Source organism: Microcebus murinus, chromosome 18, assembly GCF_040939455.1.
Source record: "Microcebus murinus isolate Inina chromosome 18, M.murinus_Inina_mat1.0, whole genome shotgun sequence".
Taxonomy (NCBI): domain Eukaryota; kingdom Metazoa; phylum Chordata; class Mammalia; order Primates; family Cheirogaleidae; genus Microcebus; species Microcebus murinus.
Window position 1 is genome coordinate 19,285,042 of NC_134121.1, and position 23,315 is coordinate 19,308,356.

Consider the following 23,315-nt stretch of genomic DNA (forward strand, 5'->3'; position numbering starts at 1 on the left):
CAGCCTGAGCAAGAGCAAGACCCCGTCTCTACTATAAATAGAAAGAAATTAATTGACCAACTAATATATATAGAAAAAATTAGCTGGGCATGGTGGTGCATGCCTGTAGTCCCAGCTACTTGGGAAGCTGAGGCAGAAGGATTGCTTGAGCCCAGGAGTTTGAGGTTGCTGTGAGCTAGGCTGACGCCACGGCACTCACTCTAGCCTGGGCAACAAAGCAAGACTCTGTCTCAAAAAAAAAAAAAAAAAAAAAAGAGAGAAACAAAAACAATTCCCTTCATCTTATTCAACAAAAAGTTTATAGTTTACAAGAAATAAGAAGCTGAAATGTAGAACTTTTCTGAACTAACATTTTATTTTATTTTTTTATTTATTTGGACACAAGAGAGTCTTGCTCTGTTGCCTGGGCTAGAGTGCCATGGTGTCAGCCTAGCTCACAGCAATCTCAAACTCCTGGGCTCAAGCAATCTTTCTGCCTCAGCCTCCCGAGTAGCTGGGACTACAGGCAAGCGCCACCATGCCCAGCTAATTTTTTCTATGTATTTTTAGTTGGCCAATTAATTTCTATTTTTAGTAGAGATGGGATCTTGCTCTTGCCCAGGCTGGTTTCGAACTCCTGACCTCAAGCGATCCTCCCACCTCAGCCTCCCAGAGTGCTAGGAGTACAGGCATGAGCCACCATGTGCCCGGCCAGAACTAACATTTTAAAGAACAATTAGAATGTAGAATAGGTAGGTGGAATCTTTATTACTATTATTTTTTGAGACAGCATCTCACTCTGTTGCCCGGGCTTAAGTGCTGTGGCGTCAGCCTAGCTCACAGCAACTTCCAATTTCTGGCTCAAGCGATCCTCTTGTCTCAGCCTCCTAAGTAGCTGGGACTACAGGCACACGCCATGATGCCCAACTAATTTTTCTATTTTTAGTTAGAGATGGCGTCTGGCTCTTGCACAGGCTGGTCTCAAATTCCTGACCTCAAGCAATCCTCCTACCTCGGCCTCTCAGAGTGCTAGGATTATAGGCACTAGGATTCTATATCACTATCCTATAGCACTAGGATATAGTGCTAGGATTCCAGCTCAACCAGCTGGAATCTTTTTTCTTTTTTGAATTTAGAAAGATTTCTTAAAAATTTCCTACTATAAGAATATTCAGTGAAGAAAAAAAGTGGAAAATACAGAAAAATATATGGAAGAAAATAAAACTCTACTAGAAATAACCAATACCAGTCTGGTATTCATCCTCCCAGTCTGTTTTCTGTCTGTGTACAGACATCAAGACCATATAAAACATACCAATTAAAATTTGCTATTTTTAATTAATAAAGCCTGAGTTTTTACTTATGTTGCTTAATAGTCTTAATTAGCAATGGTTTTTGAACATTTTAACTGTGGAAACTGTCAAATAAATGGCAAATTCTGAGGCCTTCATAGTCTTCCAAAGATATTCAATAAAGCAATTAACCAATGGAATATGAAGGACATTTATATTGTATCTAATTTTTCAAAACAAAGAAGTCTAACAGACAACTTTATACAGATGTTAAGATCCCTGATTACTTCCTTAGAATAAATTCCCTCTGGGTGTTTACTGTGTCAGAAAATATAAATTTTTTTTTTTAGAAAATATAAACATTTTTAAAGCTTCTGACATATGACTACCAAATCATCTTCTAGAAAATTTTAAGAGTGCCCACTTTCTTGAACCTTTATCATTTAGTACTATCTTTTTAAAAATCTTACACCATTCATTTTAAAGGGTTTTCTTTCTCTCTTTCTTTTTTTTAAACAGTTTTCCTCTGCTGCCCAGACTAGAGTACAGTGGTGCCATCACAGCTCCCTGTGACCTCAAATCACTCCTGGGCTTAGGTGATCCTCCTGCTCCAGCCTCCTGAGCTGGGACGACAAGTGTAGGACACCACACTGGCTAACTTTTAAATTTTCTGTAGAGACTGGGTCTCACCATGTTACTCAGGCTGGCCTCAAACTCCTGGCCTCGAGCAATCCTCCCACGTAGGCTTCCCAAACTACTAGGATTACAGGTGTGAGCCACCATGCCCAGCCCATTTTAAAGGTTTTTACAACAGAAAGAAACAATTCTTACAATGCAAAAAAGCAACAACCCCACATCAGCATGTGGTTACATTCCTCTGAAGTCAGCTCTACTAAGTCTAGAGGAATAGATTATCCACAAGAAAAATAACTAAATGTAGGCATCAGCATGTAAGTACAATTACTGCTCTCTAGAGAAGACATTTCAAATTAATGTATCTTCCCAACAGTTAGCAGGCAAGTGCCACCAATGCTGTCATTGTACAACATGCACAGAAGACTATAATCAGCTGGGGGGGGGGACGGTAATCTCAACTCAACTTTCTTGCAAAAAAGCTTACTTTAGTAGGCAAAGCTAGAATGCTATGTCAGTTGAGTGAAAGGCCCCTTACTTCCTTACTTAAAGACGATTAGTAAGCTCTTTAGCACTTAGTCATCTGCAAGCTTCCTACCACAACTGACCTGTTTCTGCTGTTTTGTCTACAGTGCCTGGTACATGGGAGGAACTCACTAAAACCATAGAGGTTCCCATTCTACTTACTGACAGGATCATGCGGTACTTGAAGTTGGGGAATTCACTGTCACACTTCTCACAGCGGTATAATCCATTCTGTTGATCAATCACTTTCTTATTGCAGTCCTGAGTCGGGCAGGCCTGGTACATACAGTTCTCTTTGCGAAGATACACCACTGTTGCCACTGAGCTAAAATAGTCTGCCTTTAGAAGAAAAGAATGACGTAAGACACAGAGCACCAACCCTACATTTGGAACTGGACTTAGAGGCAGTTCAAAGCTTGGCCTTACATATAAGTGGTAAGTGTTTATAAATTCTAACTCTCAAAATCACAAAGTGATTACAGGAATAATTCATTCCGTAGTTTTAGAAATCACATATGTTGAGTACAAAGCCCGGGAAGGTAATAAGCCAAGTTCTGAAGCATATAATTCCTTAAAAATAAAAGAGTTAATTCTAAATTAGACTGAGTTAATTAAAACTGAAGTTGTTTTCCTCTTTGCTTGAAAACTACTGAGAAGACAAACACTTGTTCCTACTGATCCTCTGATCCGCCAAAGAAAACAGATCTAAGAAACAAGAATAATGCAGACCACAAAAATCTAGTGCAACTATGATCAACTATTCCTCCCACATTACAAACAACAACAGTGATTTCTTAGGCCTAGAGTTCACCTTCGTCTTTGTTTAGGGCAGGGATCAGAAAGCCTTTTCTGTAAAAAGCCAAGTAGTAAATACTTTAGACCTCACGAGCCTTTCGAGCCATTCGGTCACCCCATCTCTGCTGCAGCTGCAGGCAGCATACCTTATTTTATTGTACTCTGCTTTACTGCACTTTGTAGATATTGTGCTTTTTACAAATTGAAGGTTTGCGGCAACCCTGTGTCAAGTAAGTCTATCAGTGCCATTTTTCCAATAGCATGTGCTCACTTTCTGTCTCTGTGTCATATTTTGGTAACTCTCACAGTATTTCACACTTTTTCATTATTATTATTATGCCTGTTATGGTGGTCTATGATCAGTGATCCTTGATGTTACTATTGTAGTTGTTCTGGGGTGCCATGAACCATGCCCATATAAGACAGGGAACTTAATAAACACTGTGTGTGTTCTGACTGCTCCACCAACTGGCTGTTCCCTCCTTCTCTCCCCCTCTTCTCACGCCTTTCTATTCACTGAAATGCAACAATATTGAAATTTGACCAGTTAAGAACCCTACAATGGCCTCTAGGTGTTCAAGTGAAAGGAAGAGCTATATTCTCTCACTTTAAATCAAAAGCTAGAAAGGATTAAGCTTAGTAAGGAAGGCATGTTGAAAGCTGAGATAGGCTGAATGCTATGCCTGTTGTGCCAAACAGTTAGCCAAGTTGTGAATGCAAAGGAAAGTTCTTTAAGGAAATTAAAAGTGCTCCTCCAGTGAACACATAAACGATAAGAAAGTGAAATAGCCTTAATGCTGATATGGAGAAGGTTTTAGTGGTCTAGAGAGAAGATGAAACCAGACACAACATTCCCTTAAGCCAAAGCCTAATCTAGAGTAAGGACCCAACTCTCCTCAATTCTATGAAGGCTGAGAGAGGTGAGGAAGCTACATAAGAAAAGCTGGAAGCTAGGAGAGGTTAGTTCATGAGGTTTAAGAAGCCATCTCCATAACACAAAAGTGCAAGATGAAGTAGTTAGTGTTGATGTAGAAGCTACAGCCAGTTATCCAAAAGATCCAGCTATAAGATCATTCATTGATGAAGGTGGCTACATCAAAGAACAGATTTTCAAGGTAGGTGCAAGACTCTTTTATTGGAAAAAGACGCCATCTAGAACTTTCCTAGCTAGGGAGAAGTCAATGCCTGGCTTCAAAACTTCAAAGGACAGGCTCTCTCATTGAGGCTAAGACAGCTGGTGACTTTAAGTTGAAGACAATAACCATTTGAAGAATCCTAGGGCCCTTAAGAATTATGCTAAACCTATTATACTCTGCCTGTGCTCTACACATGGAATAACAAAAGCTTGGATGACAGCACATCTGTTTACAGCATGGTTTATTGAATGGTTTAAGCCCACTGTTGAGATTTAGTGCTCAGGAAAAAAGATTCCTTTCAAAATATTACTGCTCACTGACAGTGTACCTGGTCATCCAAGAGCTCTGACGGAGATGTACAGTACAAGGAGATACACCGCTTTCATACCTGGTAACACAACATCCATTCTGTAGCCCATGGATGAAGGAGTAATTTTGACTTTCATGTCTTATTTAATTAAGAAATACATTTTGTAAGGCTACAGCTGCCATAAATAGTGATTCCTCTGATGGATTTGGGCAAAGTAAATTTAAAACCTGGAAACAATTCACCATTCTAGATGCCATTAAGAACATTTGTGATTCATTGGAGGAAGTCAAAATATCAACATTAACAGGAGTTTGGAAGAAGTTTATTTCAACCCTCATGAGTAACTTTTGAGGGTTCAGACTTCAGCAGAGGAAGGAACTGCAGAGGTGATGGAAAAAGCAAGAGAACTAGAATTAGAAGTAGAGCCTAAAGATGTGACTTAATTGCTGCAATCTCATGATAAAACCTGAATGGAGGCCGGGCGCAGTGGCTCACGCCTGTAATCTTAGCACTCTGGGAAGCCGAGGTGGGAGGATCACTCAAGGTCAGGAGTTCAAAACCAGCCTGAACAAGAGCGAGACCCTGTCTCTACTAAAAATAGAAAGAAATTAATTGGTCAACTAAAAATATATACAGAAAACTAGCCAGGCATGGTGGCGCATGCCTGTAGTCCCAGCTACTTGGGAAGGTGAGGCAGAAGAATCGCTTAAGTCCAGGAGTTTGAGGTTGCTGTGAGCTAGGCTGATGCCAAGGCACTCCAGCCCAGGCAACAGAGTGAGACTCTGTCTCAAAACAAAAACAAAAACAAAAAACCTGAATGGAGTTGTTTCTTAAGGATGAGGAAAGAAAGTAGTTTCTTGAAATGGAATCTACTCCTCGTGAAGATGCTGTGAACATTGTTGAAATGACAATAGAGGATTTGGAATACCACATAAAATTAGAAAGCAGCAGCAGGATCTGAGAGGATTGACTACAATTTTGAAAGTCCTACTGTGGGTAAAATGCTATCAAACAGCATCACATGCTACAGAGAAATTCTTTTTTTTTTTGAGACAGAGTCTCACTTTTGTTGCCCAGGCTAGAGTGAGTGCCGTGGCTTCAGCCTAGCTCACAGCAACCTCAAACTCCTGGGCTCAAGCGATCCTCCTGCCTCAGCCTCCCAAGTAGCTGGGACTACAGGCGTGCACCACCATGCCCGGCTAATTTTTTGTATATATACTTTTAGTTGGTCAATTAATTTCTTTCTATTTTTAGTAGAGACGGGGTCTCGCTCAGGCTGGTTTCGAACTCCCGACCTCGAGCAATCCGCCCGCCTCGGCCTCCCAGAGTGCTAGGATTACAGGCGTGAGCCACCGCGCCCAGCTAGAGAAATTCTTCATGAAAGGAAGAGTCAACTGATGCTGCAGTCTTCATTGTCATCTTATTTTGACAAACTTCCAAAGCCACCCCAACCTTTGGCAACCACCCATTAACATGGAAATAAAACCTACCACCAGCAAAAAGATTACAATGCTGAGGGCTCAGATATATATATATATATATATATATTTTTTTTTTTTTTAAAGAGATGGGATCTCCTATGTTGCCCAGCCTAGACTCAAACTCCTGGGGTCAAGGGATCCTCCCACCTCAGCCTCTTAAGTAGCTGGGACTACAGGCACATGCTAGAGTGCACAGCTTTAAAATGTGTGGCATATTGTTTTGTTCTGTTTTCTTTTTGTTTGTTTGTTTTTTTAAGAGACAGTGTCTAACTACATTGCCCAGGCTAGTCTCGAACTCCTGGCTCAAACGATCCTCCCACCTCAGCCTCTCAAGTGGCTGGACTACAGATGCATACCACTGCACCCAGGACAATAGTTTTAAATTAAGGTATGAACATCACTTGTTTTAGACATAATGCTATTACACACTTAATAGACTATGGTATAGTGCAAATATAACTTATGTACACCGAGAAACCAAAAACTTCATGTGACTCACTTTACTGTGATATTCACATTATTGCAGTGGTCTGGAACTGAACCTACAGTATCTCCAAGGTATCTCTGTTCTGAAGTTGTGGGGCAAGAATATCCGTGACAGTATATAAACGGAAGGCATGTGGCTATGTTCCAATAAAGCTTCATTTACAACTGGCAGCAGGCAAAATTTGGCTCAGGGCCTGGTTTACCAATCGCTGGTCTTAAGTTGTCAAAAATACCTACAAGATCTGCACCTTCAGAGTAGAGAAATCACTGATAAATAAACCTAGAGAGGACATGTGTTTGGATTCTTTGTTACTCTTTGTTTTGCTTTTTAAACCCCTATAGAGAGGATCCCATATGAATAATTCTGGGAAGGTATGTTTAATACTACCAGACAGCAGTCCCCTCTGGGTGAACCCTGACTACAGAGATAGGTCAACAACCTCTGGGGCTTCCTAATGTCTTGGACCAAATGAGGCAAAATAAAGATGTGGATGTTTAAGGAGCTTGGGCTAGTCCCCAGTTTAGAAGGTTCTAGAGAAAGTAAGTGTCCTAGGAGAATGCCTAAAGGGTTTTTCCTTAGGTATTTCCTAAATACCTAATGCCTAAAGGGTTTTTCTTTAGGTATTTCCTATTTTCTTTAGGTATTTCCAGGTTTAGGTCCAGATTCAAAGCTACTTGAAAGTTCTGGTGTAGAAGGTATTCTCTAAGCCTGATTTCTTATTATGTATTGTCTACCTTTAGATCTAGGAGAGAAACTGGGTGACAAGAGTACCAGAAGAGTGGTTGTTCCTATGATAGGACAAAACAGATCTGCCCAGTGTTGAATTCTAAACACATTATGTAATAGCATTATAAGTTGCTGTTGATGACAATGATGGATAAGGGTATACAGTGAAATGAGACAGTAAGGAATAAAACCTATATTGTATATAATAAAAATAAAAGAGCAGGGATTACTATTTAGGGGAGCATAAAGGAGAAATAAATGATTTAAATATTGAACTGCTGACAGAATACAAGCTTAAATCAAGATGGAAAGAGGGTCATTAAATATAAACACTGAAAAGAAGGCTGCAACTAAAATCGAATACCAGAGCCAGTCCTTGTCAGAGAATACTGGCGACTCTCCGTCTGTGAGAGGTTAATACATCGTATGCCACAGCCAGTGACAGTACATATGAACTGCATAACATCTAACACTGAGTCTGACCACCACTCATCTCAAAAAACTTCCTGATAGTTGGGCACTTGGATTTGCAGGTGCGATCACAGAACAGAAACATGGACCCAAAGACCATTCATGTTATGACACAAAGCTTGGTTATTCCCACTTCTTCAAGATCCCTCCAGGAATCAACTCTCTAACAGTTCGTCACACTGTCCTGCCCCAACACACCTGAGGGCTACAACATACTCCCATTAGGACACTTGGCTCCTTCACTCTGGGCAGTGATTTAACTATCACACTGTGCTCTGCTCAGAGTCCCAGGTAAGAATTATAGCTCCGAGTTAACATCTGACAGCTGGCATCAGAAACCAGGTTTCCAAACTCATCCTTTGTACACTTCACATGCTTTTGTGAAGAAAGGAATGTCAGATACCTTGTCACCTTGGCCCAGGTTCTCTGCTTTGACCTCATATAAAGTTTTCCAGTTGGTGTTGCTCCCTCCTGCTCCTCCACTCTTGAGATCAGAGATGGAAACACCATCTAAGGCTTGTCCTTCCGAGTCGAACCTGAAAAAATAAACAAATAATGACGACATGCACTTGACACACTTCTCGAATGTGCTACTTGTTTCTGTATGCCAGATGCAAGCTATCCACCACCCACCCAGCTTTCAGATAGGTCGTGATCATGTGGGCTGAAGTTAGTAACTTCCTAAGTATACCTTAATTCTACTAAAGAAACTAAATGACCTTTCTTTTTATCTCAATTGCTTTGATGCCCCCCAGTGGTCAAGACAATCAGTGCCAAAGCACCACAGAACCTTGTCTTAAATCAGCCTTGCATATCAACAGTGGCCAGAGGGCCCAAGGCCTAAAGACAGAAACTAGCAAAGTGAACAACCAAAAAAGCAATAATGTAGACCTCTGGTATAGTCCTCTGGGCAACTAATGCTCATTTTCAGGCAGCAGCAGCATTTTTATCATCACTGAAATATATCAGGATGGAAAGGACAGTCGACATACTGCAACAGGTTAGCAAAAAACGTTTCCATGGTGAAAGACCTTTTAAGCCTCATACAGAGTCCAAAAGATTATAAACCCAAAGAAATTTATCAGGAGGCATTATCCGTTTTCTTGTAGATTTACCTTCTTAGTGAGATTTTACTTATGCCAATATTAAAGTTAAATTAATTTGTATTAAATTATTAATATTGATTATACTTCTTGATCATAAGGAACATGTGGCATAAAGGAGTCAGCATGAGACTAAAAACATACCAAATGCCGTCCAAAAGGTGGATAACTAAAAGCTAACCACACACAGAACAGGCTTCTTTTTTTTTTTTTTTTTTTTGGGTGGACAATTCTATAACAAGAACAGGCTTCTTAAAAAGAGACCATCTACCAGAATGGATGCTGTCCCGGGCTGTAACAGTTGCCTTTCTTATTCTGTCAGGTAAACAGCTAAATCCCTCACAGAGGCACAGCAAGCTCCATAAATCTGTTTCGCCACTACTAGCTATGCAAGTTTATGGATTCAAAAACTCCAAGGAGACATTTGCCACCAAAGACAGCTCACCAGGAGTGAACAGAGCAAGGAAAGCAGCAGCCCTTCTCACAATAAAAATTCTACATGGTTATAGCCAAGAACTAGACCTCTCTAATCCTTGTCCAGGTGGGGTGTGTGCACTGAACTTCTCTTTGATCAATGCCAAGTCACTTTATTCTGGGGACAGCCATGTCTTTTTATGTAGGGATCATCATTGTTGACAAATAAAATATGAAGACCTTAATGTGGGCATGCAATTAACCTGGGGTCGACCTCCAGAGCCTAAAAGAAAATCAAGCAGTAAGAACAAACCAAAACTATGGTTATTTCTGGTCAGTCTATGAATGGGCCCTGCCTTATTGTGCAATGCCAGCTAGAGAGCAGTTAAACAGATGTATGTGCACCATACTCATGAGGATGGCTTCAGTTACATGAACACCTCAGGTGTTTCATGAAACTATTCAAATACTAGAGCCACCTTGATCAGCCTTTAAAAAAAAAAATTCTAGAGCCACTAGTTCACAAGAGACTCAAAACAAAGGAGGAATATGTAATATGAGCTGCTTCTTGAGTCACTTAAACCCTAAGACACAGTTGGAAATGGACACACTTTCCCCTGTGACTATAGCTATACTAACTATTTAAGCTTGGGCTAGTTAAAGTGTTTTCCCTGACCACATCAATTCTCTCATACTGTGTGTTTCAGTTTGAAGTGTTCTTTTAAGGCAAAGTTTTAATGCCCTAAAAAGCTAGATATAAAAAGCTAGATATAGTGAGGAGATTTAAACAGGCTCTCCTCATCCCTTGAGTGCTTTGGGAATAACAATATAATCCCAACAAAAAGCCCATTGTTCCCACCACACTTTATCAGAGTCCAGTGAATACACACTAGAAGATGTGATCGGCACCAAAGACCTGACAGAATAAGAAAGCGTGTACTCCCCCCAGCACAGAAGCCCACAGCTTAACGGTAGGAACGAAAGATGCCTTCAGCTTAGAGTCCTTCAGTGCAGACAGCCGCTAAAGCCTGGCCATACCCTGAGCTGGCAGGATTGAGGTCAGCATGCAGCACATACATTCTAATTGCCTCCTCTGACTCTCCAGGTTTGTCATGGGATTACAGGTTTGTCAGTTTAAGGGCTTTAAAGCCATCCTCTCAGAAGGCCAAATGCCTCTGAGAAATACAGGAACTGCTCCATTCAGTAACGAATCCTTCTGCTTGGTAGAGAACTCACATACTGATTGTAACCAGCTCTTCTCAAAGCACGGGCTCAAATAACCCTTTGTTTAGCCCCACAAAACCTACCATCCACGAAGTTTATAGGCCTCTGGGATGTCAGGATTCACAATGATAGTGCTTGAAGACAGTACAGAGAGGCTCCGTCCACCAAAATCAGAAACTCTGGCTCCTTTGATAGCCATCACAGGCTGTCTAGAGCCATCAAATCTATCAGCCTATAAAACAAAGACCAAACATATATGAGTGTCACTGGCAGGAAGAACACAGAACATTTTTACAGAAGACAAGGAAAACAGTCAACAGTAGAATGAATTAATCAACGTACATGAAATTTATATAAGACAGACTTCACACACAAGAATCTGCTCAGAGACACATCGAAACTAATCTATCACTACTTTCCTAGAGGAAAGAATATTGCACTAAATAATAGCATTGCCTAATAATGGCAAATCTCACAGAAATAAAGGCTTTCAAATATTCACTCAACAGCACCTTGCACCACCTACCTGCCAAAGCCCCATAACTCACAGGACAAGACACCCCTAAAGGAGCTCATTCTGCACACACTCTGACTGCACGATACAAGTACTTACATCTTCCCCCCACAGAGTAGCAGTCACCACTTTCCCTGAAGTGTCCATCAGATAGATATTTCTCTTAGCAACCTCTCTGTTGTTAGACTTCACTGTGATTTTAGTGGCATCGTCATAGCTCTTGCAGATCCCGATTATGTCTAAAACACATCCACGAAGTGTCAGTAGGAGACAGTGAAGGCTCCCATTATAACATGACCAAAGGCTGAATAGCAAGCACTTAACTCTTCCACCTCCCCTCTACACTGCAAAGAAAACTAGTAATCACCACTCTGTTCTCATATGCAGACTTACCTATAAGTGAGTCTTTGGGCTTGCTCTCTAGGTCACCAATCCCTGTGAAATCAAACTGAACTGTAGGTAAATGATGACCATCTTCACAGGGCGTGACAGTGGTTTCATTATTGAAGGTCATCTCATAGTCATTTTTAACAGCCGTGAATTGTTTGTTAGCAATCTTCAGGGTTCCTTTCGAGAAATAATACACCTGCCAAGCCATAGAATGTGGGAGTGTCATCAAATTGGACATAAAAAACCTCTACCATCACATCCCTCTCCACTGGACCAGAGTCCCCTAATTCTCACTTCATCATTGGACAGTGTCAGTTCTAAAATCAATACTACCACATACCTTGTTCACTTCAATAAGGGAAAAGAACTTGTCCACTTGCTCATTGAAAGCTGTAGCTCTGATTTCACCCTGCAGAAGCATGGGAGAGCAGGTTAGGACTGTGGTCCTCAACCTCAAGTTTGACCAGTAAACCCAGGCCACTTGAGCATCAAAATGACATCCTTAGAGCAGCAGCACAAGCACAAATGGGCCCCACAGAGCCTACAGACATCTCACAAATACACTTTATAGTCATACATTCACGTTATTAGCCAGACGAAACAAGAGAAGTTCAAATAGCTGATCCTGTAATCATGCTTTAATAACTTCAAGCTAGAAACTTAAAGCCAACAAGTTTAAATATTCAGACAATAAAAACAAAAAAACTTTGAATATTGAGCAACACGACTGGAGCCCACGAGGAAGCACGATGAACCGAGATGATTCACCAGCTTCCCTCACGGCTGCGTTCTAAGTGATGAATTACTTCATATTTGGGAGTCATTGCCAAAGATGCTATAGCAAGTCATGTTTTCAAGTTGCTTGCGATTTTTCACTTTTACTTTTCTGTCAGTCAAAATGCTACAGATAAGAAAAATAAATGGCTGAAATTTTAGCCAACTGCTGTAGATTAGACTGATAATTTGTAAGAAATTAGGTTCTGATATTGATTCTGCCATCACACAGTCAAACATTTGGGGAGTTACAACCATTTGCTAAAAAAACGATAAAAAAAAAACAAACTATTTTTTTCTGCCTTCTTGGAGGTTTGAACATATAGGAAATAAGCTGCAGTTTGAAAAGAATGTGTGAAGTATATTTTAGGAATTATAACAAAACTAATGGACAAGCAGCTATCAAGACTGTCAAGATTCCACAGCTTGGAGTTTTTTGTCTCATCATCATGCTTTTGTTTAAGCAGAGCATATAGAGGATGTGCACAGCCAGAACCCATTTCCCACAAAACCATCCTCTTAGCAAGGCGGCTGCTGCAGGCCACCTGCTGTGGCCCAAAGCTACACCTTGCTCCTGAGCAGATACTACTACATCCCAGGGCTTCACCTGAGCCTACCAGCAAAGCAGACATAGCATGTCTGGTTTCTCCTGCCCATGAAGCCACTTATATACTTAGAAAATTAATGTCTACTGCTATAAATGCTTTTGTTTAAGATCAAGGATTTATTTATGACCTTTAACCTTCTATCCCCAAACAGCATCGAAAGTCTACAACAGGGAAAACCACAGCAACAATCACGTTTCCTTCCAGCCTACTATTACTTTTCACCTCATAGGCCTGCAGAGCTGAGCCCTTTGCTTCTCAATGAATCCACTACTCCCACCTCCCCGCTCAACAAATACTCACACTTTCATCAACTAGTTCTAGAGAGAAAAGCTTCCCTTCCCCTCGGGAATTGCTCCACGTACGGATCTGACTTTTGTTGGTTATACGAGCACAAATAGTCCACCTAAAAACCAAATAGATTATATTAGCGTTTGGAGTCTTACTTGGAAAAGATCAAGTACGAAATCATCTTCCTGTGGCCTTTCTCATCCTATGCATATTCCATTCTTCAATGTTACCTGTATTTTAATCTAGCTAATTAAAACCCCAAGATGACACACAGGTTTGACAGTTTACAGAATAAGCAAACAGTAAAACATGCAAGATGATTTAACACTAACTCATTCTCCTGTCAAATAAGTAAATTTATAAACTCTCTCCCTTCTCCAAAAGGCATCACCAAGGCAACAATATCCCTTAATGAAAGGTTCTAAGCTAGAAAATGCTGTAATACCAGCAATTATATTTTGCCTCTATTTTCAGTTATGGGAACTGATATAACTGGTGTCAAACTTCGGTCTCGTTTCTAATGCACACTGAATATAAATACAAAGCTAAATAGAACAGGATGTGTGGGCCACTAAAAAGATAACACATTAAAGCAGTATGACCTTAGAGAGAGGCCACTAAAAAAGGAGGTGCATGATCTAGGATACAGTCTTGGTGCCCAACCTAAACATAGGTGATGGGCACATTAGTTATAATTTCATAGGGGAAATTATTTTTTCAATATTACAAAGTACTGAAGAATAAATAAAAACATACCTGAAAGAACTGTGAAAAAAGAACTCACTAATTTTGAACTGCTCAAATTAATTTTAAAAAATTTTTTTAAATTATTATTTTTTTTTTTTGAGACAGAGTCTCACTTTGTTGCTCAGGCTAGAGTGAGTGCCGTGACATCAGCCTAGCTCACAGCAACCTCAATCTCTTGGGCTCAAGCAATCCTACCGCCTTAGCCTCCCAAGTAGCTGGGACTACAGGCATGAGCCACCATGCCTGGCTAATTTTTTGTATATATATTTTTAGTTGGTCAATTAGTTTCTTTCTATTTTTAGTAGAGCCAGGGTCTCTCGTTCAGGCTGGTTTTGAACTCCTGACCTTGAGCGATCCACCTACCTCGGCCTCCCAGAGTGCTAGGATTAAAGGTGTGAGCCACCGCACCCGGACTAAAAATTAATTTTTAATGCAAAAAAGTCACATAAAAGAAACACACAATTGGGGTTTATTAATGTGGTTAATACAAACAGTATAGATTATCTTAGCTAATTAAATCACAGACTAAAAATCATCTATTTATATGAGAAGGTGAAAGGCCTTCTGAATTAGCACAAATATTTATTTTTACTCACAAGACGAGCAACTGATTCTATAAGCATTAAATATTTTAAAATTCAAATTCTTTCAAAATTAATGAAACCTCACAGTCTATGGCAGATTGCTATTGTTGCCATTCTTGCTGATAAGAGTGAAAGGTTGCTACAATTTGTATCCCCCCTCCACCTCAGGGGAAAAAAAAAAGAGGAAACCCATTCTATGTATTGGTGACTCTGAAGTTCATGCATAAATAACTTCTTACACTTTTTTATAAGTACACTCTGAACTCATGCAACAACTCACTTGGACTGGTACGGGGTGAGGCTGGCAATGGGCACCACTTTGGCCTGTGTGCCCCCAGAAGTGCTCGAGAGGCTGGTACTGCCAGTTTTTCCAAATGTCTTTGAGGCACCATAAGCCTTAGAAACAGTGGAACCTTTAAAAATACACACAAAGGACAATCATTATTCTAGTGAACTTTTATAAGTTTTATAATAATTCTCAATTACTGAGGTGCCACAACCTGAAATCATACAAGATTGAGAGGCAAAGTTTTCCTTTTTAGCATCCCAACAGATATGCAGATCAAACAGAGACTAAAGTAGGAGGCAAGAAAAGCAATCTAGAATGAAGGCTGGGCACACAGAAGTTCACTATTATATTTGCTGACTTAAGGCCTGAGGTCAAGATAATAATAGTAATGAATCCAGACATTGCTCTTTCTGAAGTCCACCCTCTTAAACATTTTTCTAATGGGTCAAAGAAAGAAAACCAACTTTCTTGAGTGGTAAAACTTACAGCAAATCACTAGTCATACAAGAAAAAACATAAAAAGCCACAGAAAACTCCCAGCTCTCAACTAGTCTACAGGACTAAGAAGTCTAGAAAGAAGCCTGTAGGACTGTGTTCAGTTGGGCACAAAGGACAAGAACCAGTCAAGATATGTAGGTAGCTGGCCACTTTGACTCTTCTGCCTCCTTTAGCCAAACCTAAGCAGCTGCCCTGCTGCTTAGAGAATTAAAACCATTTAGTAGATGGATTCCTTTATATGCACACTATATCTATAAAGCTTCAATCTCCAAATCCAGAAAATATAATTTAGTTCAATGATTTCATATCTTCTATACCAAAACATTTCTTAAGGCCGGGTGAGGTGGCTCACGCCTGTAATCCTAGCTTTCTGGGAGGCCGAGGCGGGCAGATTGCTCGAGGTCAGGAGTTCAAAACCAGCCTGAGCAAGAGCGAGACCCCGTCTCTACTATAAATAGAAAGAAATTAATTGGCCAACTAACATATATAGAAAAAATTAGCCGGGCATGGTGGCGCATGCCTGTAGTCCTAGTTACTCGGGAGGCTGAGGCAGCAGAATTGCTTCAGCCCAGGAGTTTGAGGTTGCTGTGAGCTAGGCTGATGCCACGGCACTCACTCTAGCCTGGGCAACAAAGTGAGACGCTCTCTCAAAAAAAAAAAAAAAAAAAAAAAAAAACATTTCTTGAGAATAGAATTTGGCTAAAAATATAAATACATCATTTATTCAGTATTTATTTATTGAGTTTCCACAGCATGCACCACACTCTTCTAGGTATTTGTAGCACTTAGTAAAAAAATATACATAGGGATGTCCCAGATTCTAAAATTTTCTATTCTAACTGGGAGTCAGGAGAGACCAAAACACACACACACATACACATACAAACACACACACACACACAGAGTAATAATTACCCCAAGATTATGCGAGGAAGCACATGTGCTTTCTAAAATATGTGTGTATACACATACATAATGTACAATTTTATAAAACACATACATGCATCCATCCATCCAAGCGTTTCATGCCGCGCAGGTTCCCCTCAGTACATATCCAGTTCATTTTCTTTCACCACCTAGTTTAGGGAACATAACTGATTTTTTTTTTTTTTTTTTTTGAGACAGAGTCTCACTTTGTTGCCCAGGCTAGAGTGAGTGCCGTGGCGTCAGACTAGCTCACAGCAACCTCAAACTCCTGGGCTCAAGCAATCCTTCTGCCTCAGCCTCCCGAGTAGCTGGGACTACAGGCATGCGCCACCATGCCCAGCTAATTTTTTCTATATATATTAGTTGGCCAATTAATTTCTTTTTTATTTACAGTAGAGACGGGATCTTGCTCTTGCTCAGGCTGGTTTCGAACTCCTGACCTTGAGCAATCTGCCCGCCTCGGCTTCCCAGAGTGCTAGGATTACAGAAGTGAGCCACCATGCCCGGCCCCATAACTGATTTTTAATGATAAATTTCAGCATAGGACAAAGGCAGACAGCCAGAAAAATAAGTGTGGACGGAGGGAGAGAATAACGTTCTATTTGTATTTGGCCCTGAGGAAGTGATTTCTATTTACCATTTTAGATAGCCTATTCTACCACCCCCCTTCAACAATACGTAATTTGAGAGCTGTATATAAACAGATCCACTTATAAAGGGAGATAGATAGATAATGCAAGGTATATAAAAAATAGAGACCAACGGGGAAAAAGTCACAAGCCCTGAAAGTTTCACAGAAACATTACTGACGTCTTAACCTTGCTTTTCCTAGAATCTCAGCATTGAAAAATAGAAACTAATAGTTGAGGGGGAGGAGAGGAGGCGTATGTGAAGCTGTGACAGAAAAAAGGACCTCTAAAAATAAAATCAGCCACATTCTACAAATCATAATTTTCAATGGTGACTTCCCAGATCAAGAGGTTCCCTCAGCAAAGGCCAGAAAGTAAACAAAATGATTCTATTAGGGCCTCTCAGGACCTGCTGCAGAGAAAGTTAAAAGAAGGAACTATTTCTCATCCATGAGATTGAAAAGTAGAACCTCTGACCAATATAAACGATACTGTCTTCAAGCAAATAATGACTACTCATGAGGGCCCAAATGGGAGCCTTGGGGAGAGACAAGCCAAATGTAGTGAGTGGATGCTAGATAGTTAACAGGCAAGAATTGAAAAGGTATGCAAATTCACAGGAAGTCAGAGGATACACAACATAAAGATGTGAGTAACTACTAGATGAGCATATCATTTTGATAAAAAATAAAGCGTATTGTTAAATATATTTAAAAGACTATCTTTAATCATTTTTTTCAATTACATACTCTACACTAAGAATCAGAATTACTCTTTGCAAGGCACAACTCTGCCATGAATGGCATTTGAAAACTCCCTTTAGTCTCAAGATTAAATTTCAAAATGTCATTCAAAAGCTTGACACACGTGATAAACCCATGTCCTCAGGAGGCGACCTTACCCATTCCCAAGCTCCCATTCTGTGGCTGGGGCTTGCTGGTTGCTGGACTGGCTGCCGAGACTGGAGACGGAACTACTTGCTGCTGCCCATGTCCTGAAGATCAAAAGGAAAAGGCCATTTTACTGCAACAAATTTGGGTTAAGAGATTTAAACTTAAGTAAAAGAACTACTATGGGAAAGTGTAAAGTTTATTTTGTCAAGGACTCCCATGGGCCAGAATTCATGCTGGGGCATTCAACTGCATGCAGTGAATTTGCTAGGGGTTCATTTTTTGGTTTTGTTACACAAAAGGTTGCCTCCATTTACCTTTCACCTGCTTATAATTGATAGCTTTCAGTTTTAATGAGGTTCTCTCCCCTAAAGCCTTGCCCATTTCTCCTACAAGAACCTGCAGTAAAGTCACCAGGCTGAATCTGTGACATTACCACTATTTCCATAGCAACAAATCGATGTCATCAACAGAACTGTGTTCACGGCAGGATCAATCAGAAGAAAAAGCTGGGTGGTAAGAAAAACCTAAAAGCAGTTCAATTGTCTCTGAAGTGCTCCTGCTTCAAAGGAAAAGGAGACATTCAGAAAGGATTCTACCCTTTCCCTCCCAAACAAAGCGACCTTATTTTGCAACTGACAGTTGGTGGAAAATAAGAGTTGAAAGAGTCTTAGGTACCGTGAAGTGCTAGTGAACTGTCACAGCAGGGTGAGATGAGAATGGAGTTCAGAAGCAGGTGTGTCAAGGAAACAGGAAGATTAAAAGGAAAGGAGGGGAAATGAACATGTCTCTCAAGCAGAAAATAAGAAATGCCATACCATGAGGGAATTTATTTGCCCTTCACCTTTTATACAAATGTTTATGAAGTTCAAGAATGTTAAAACTGTAAAATATGTCTCATTTTTTAAAATAATAGATGTATGGAATTTGATTTTGCCTTAGTGGTTGGCTCTAAAAGCAGAAGTCAACCTAAGCTGGGCTGCTCACCAAGAGTCCCTGCAGCACGCCAGGGCAGCTCTAAAAATTCCTAGAATGCCCTAAGAACAAAAATGGTAAGCACGGCCGGGAAAGCATCCACTTGCCACCCTGTCTCTGCCTTCTCCAATTGCCAAGTTCATGTTCCTACTGGGTTTTCCACGGTCCTAACTCAAATGGGCATATTACACATCGATTTAATTTACTTCTGCCAATATTACTCTTAACTGGCACAACTAAATGGGAGGTAATTGTGCCATTAGAATAAAGCAAATTTAGCATAAAATTAAATAGGTTAAATAGAACTGTTTATTCTTTAGTTCTTTCCACAGAAAAATTGAGAGACTTTATTTACATAGAAAAAGAACCTAGATTATTTCCAGTGAAATTTCTGTGTTTACATTTTGGCTTTTCCATTATCTCTGAATTTACCAAGTGTCACACAAAATTGCACAGGAAAACTGCTTTTCTTTTACAATGCATCTTATGAAGGCACAGTCTGAAATTCTACAGTGAAGCTTTTTTATAAATCAGTAGGGAAGAGATGAATTGCTCAGTAAATAGTATTGGGATTAAGTGGTTGGCAAAAATAAAATTATAACTTTACCTGTTTCATGAATTATACACAGAAGAATAAATAAGATTTAAACATTCAAAAATGGAACCATAAAAATATACAAACCCCGGCTATATTCTACCCCAGCTCCTTTCCCTTCTATGGTCTCAAACTATTTAAACTACAAAGTCCTTTCCTCACTATCATGCCTACTTCTTTAAGTATCTTGTTGAACAGGACATGGTCAATGGAGCTTGATGATCACATATATTCAATTTCTATAACAAAGTAACCCTTAGGAGGTACCTAGAATAGTCAAATTCACAGACACAGAAAATAGAATGGTTACCAGGGACTGGTGGGAGTAGGGAATGAAAGAGTTATTGCCTAATGGTACAGTTTCAGTTTGGGATGATGAAAAAGTTCTGGAGATGGATGGTGGTACAGTGGCACAACAGTGTGAATTGACTTAATGTCACTGAACTGTACACTTAAAAATAGTGAAATGTAAATTTTGTGTTAGGTGTATTTTACTACAATTTTAAAAAATATAACTTATTGTTTTACCTATTCTAAGATGTATATTTTTTTCACATTTTGTCATATAAAATTAATGTTATAATTTCTTTCTAGTAGTAAATATTATAATGGTACAGTCTTATAATCATTGGATTCTTAGATTCAATGAAATACAATATATTTCACAAGTCTCCAATTAAGCCCTATAATATATATATTAATAATAGCTACCATTTTTTGAGTACTTACTATGCACGAAGTACTAGGTTAGGTACATGATCACTGTAATTGTCAGCTCTATGATGTAGATACTACTATTATTCTCTTTAATAGATGACAAAATTGGGTTAGAGAGGTTACACAGCTGGGAAGCAGAACCTAATCTTGAACCCAGGTTTGTGTGACTAGATCCATGTACTTCACCACCATCTAGTTAATTTTTAATTGTCAATAGCCAATTGTAATTCTGGCAGCCGTAACTCTAGTTATATATAATAGAATATAACTAATAACCATAATATCTGGTAATTTGGAAAAGTTACTAATCCATTTACTAGAGCAATACTTAACTCCTGCCTTGGAACACATGTGGCACAAGAGAGTGCCCTGAACCGAATGGATGGCAAGAACCCTGGTGTGTTCTAAACAGCAACAATTGCCCTTCAGTTAATGCACTGTAACACAGCAGCTGACCACAAGGCTTGAACTACATCAGTCTATAGATAAATAGGAATCCTTCTAAAAATTAAAATTATACCCCAAAGCAGTAATGCAGAGACTCAACTTCTGATAATTTTTTGTTTTATGCCACCTACAAATCAAACCATTCCAGAAAGATGGATCAACATCATCATTCTTAGACTCTTTAGCTTTATGCTAGCTTCATATCACTGGCTCTGACCTAAGAGGGAAATATTAACAGGACATTTCAAAGCAGACTCTATAGCTCCTCAGTTACTCACACCTATCAATTTTTATTATGTTTATAATGGTAAATGAGGCCAGGCAAGGCAGCTCACACATGTAATTCTAGCACTTTGGGAGGCCAAGGCAGGAGGAATGGCTTGAGGTGAGGGTTTGAGACCAGCCTGTGCAACATAGCAATACCCCATATCTCTACGAAATACAGAGAAATTAGCTGGGCATGGTTATGTGCACCTGTAGTCCCAGATACTCAGGAGGCTGAGGAAGAAGGAACACTTGAGCCCAGGAGTTCAAAGTTGCAATGAGCTATGATCATACCACTGCCCTCATGCCTGGGCAACATAGTGAGACCCTATCTCTAAAAAACAAAACAAAACGAAACAGTAAGTAAGCCATTAGCAGAGAAAAATTTGCTAACAGAAAATGGAGTATAAAAAGCAACAAAAATTCAGCTTCTACCAGTAACTGCTTTCTTAACAACTACCAAGAATATACAGAAGAGTCACTCCCATAAATTATGATTTCCTGTTGCCAGAAAATGGACAGAATTAGGCTGAAAAAATTACAACCAATATCTTCCAATAATACTAACAACTAAGTATTACGTAACAAATTTTAGTTAAAGGAAAATACTGTTAGCAATAGTATAGGTACATAGAATTAATATATATATATACTGACAAAAATTGTAGTGGTAAAGGTCAGATGTGGTGGCTCATGCCTGTAATCTCAGTACTTAGGGAGGCTGAGGAGGGAGGATTACTTCAGGTCAGGAGTTCAAGACCAGCCTAAGCAACACAGACCCAATCCCCCCAAAAATTTAAAAATTAGCTGGCTGCAGTGGCGCATGCCTGAAGTCCCAGCTACCTGGGAGGCTAAGGCAGGAGGATCACTTGAGCCCTGGAGTTTGAGGTTGTAGTGAGCTATTATCACATCACTGACCTTTTGTTCAAGGAACAGAGTGAGACCCTGTGTCAAAAAAATATATATATTATGGAAGATTTAAAATCATCCAGTTCAGGCCGGGCGTGGTGGCTCACGCCTGTAATCCTAGCACTTTGGGAGGCCGAGGCGGGCGGATTGCTCAAGGTCAGGAGTTCGAAACCAGCCTGAGCGAGACCCCGTCTCTACCAAAAATAGAAATAAATTAATTGACCAACTAAAAATATATATACAAAAAATTAGCCGGGCATGGTGGCACATGCCTGTAGTCCCAGCTACTCGGGAGGCTGAGGCAGTAGGATCGCTGAGCCCCGGAGATTGAGGTTGCTGTGAGCCAGGCTGACGCCACGGCACTCACTCTAGTCTGGGCAACAAAGTGAGACTCTGTCTCAAAAAAAAAAAAAATCATTCAGTTCAAGATTGTATGAAGCATGAATTATGTTTGAAGTTTTATTTCTCACATTTTGAAAATTCTATAAATATCTTTATTTAATGTGGTAGTTGTATAGTAAGTCAATTTCAATGCACATTCTGTAATTTCTGTCTATTTCTAGGCTGTTCTTAGTCAACTTATTTTACTGGCCACCTAACACACAGTGCCCTTATTTTCACAATAGAGAATTAGAAACCACTGCTGTGAAATATACTGTAAGGTAATAATCACTATAACAAAGCCATTTCCAAGATGGAGCAAGTAACAATGTATCATCGATCTGGTTACAATGAAATTCAGTAGTAAATAATCCCGAACAGCAAAATCCTCTCATCCCTCTGTACTTTAACAGACATTGAAGAAAGGGAAGGGCCAGGGGAACTGTATTTTGAGATAAAGAAATTTTTTCCATAGCCCTATATTTCTGACCCCCAAGTAATAATTATCTTTCACCTACATCTTTATCGCAAACACTTTTGTCCCTGAAACACGAAATGTCCAAAGCACCATTCAATTAAACACAACATAAAAAACATAAGAAACCTGGCAAAAGGTAATAAAGTTGGGCACAATCACTTCTCCCTTGTCCCCACTGCACCCAAAGATTTCATAAAGCATTACTTTTGTCTTAACTCCCCTTCCTAAAAGCTGAAAATATGATAACCAATGCACTCATTTTAACAGAAGTTTGCTGCTGTGAAACAAATGTAATGTTCCAATTTAGAACTTTACCTGATAGGCTCCAGTATTCCCTCTCCAATTTAAAGCAACAAATTACTATAATTTGTGTAAGTAAAAAATAATACCTAGCAGGTTCCCTTCCTGGAAAGAGCATAGTAATGGCCTTGTCCCCAAATCTTCCCACTTCCAAAAACCATACAGAGCAACAAGAATGAATACCCACCCCATACACACATACGCACGCACGCACGGGCACACACACACACACACACACACACACACACACACACACACCCCACATACAAACTGTACCTGTAGGGGACATCTTATCACAAGTTCTAAATTATGTGAAAATAAAGCCAAAAACACCACAAATGAAGAAACTACAACAGTAAGACAGAAGCAGCATGAATGATTTAAATGTAAAAACTGCAATTGTGCAAGTATTAGAATAAAACATAGGTGAATGCCTTAATAACTGTGGAACAAGTAAGACCTTTTCTAACTATGGCTCAAAATTCTGAAGTCAGCTGGGGCTATTATCCCAGCATTTTGGGAGGCTGAGGCAGCA

General features: G+C 39.8%; 1 protein-coding gene across 1 annotated transcript in view; it reads right to left on the bottom strand.

Annotated features, from left to right (window-relative positions):
• RPA1 (replication protein A1) overlaps positions 1–23,315 on the bottom strand; it is a 62,632-nt gene that overhangs the window by 6,385 nt on the left and 32,932 nt on the right. Inside the window, exons 6-14 of the mRNA XM_020280832.2 lie at positions 17,726–17,818; positions 14,762–14,894; positions 13,163–13,265; positions 11,821–11,889; positions 11,484–11,676; positions 11,190–11,329; positions 10,660–10,808; positions 8,239–8,371; positions 2,592–2,768 (exon numbers count right to left, since the gene is read on the bottom strand). Of these exons, the coding sequence (XP_020136421.2) occupies positions 2,592–2,768; positions 8,239–8,371; positions 10,660–10,808; positions 11,190–11,329; positions 11,484–11,676; positions 11,821–11,889; positions 13,163–13,265; positions 14,762–14,894; positions 17,726–17,818 (1,190 nt within the window). The remainder of the gene's footprint in view (positions 1–2,591; positions 2,769–8,238; positions 8,372–10,659; positions 10,809–11,189; positions 11,330–11,483; positions 11,677–11,820; positions 11,890–13,162; positions 13,266–14,761; positions 14,895–17,725; positions 17,819–23,315) is intronic.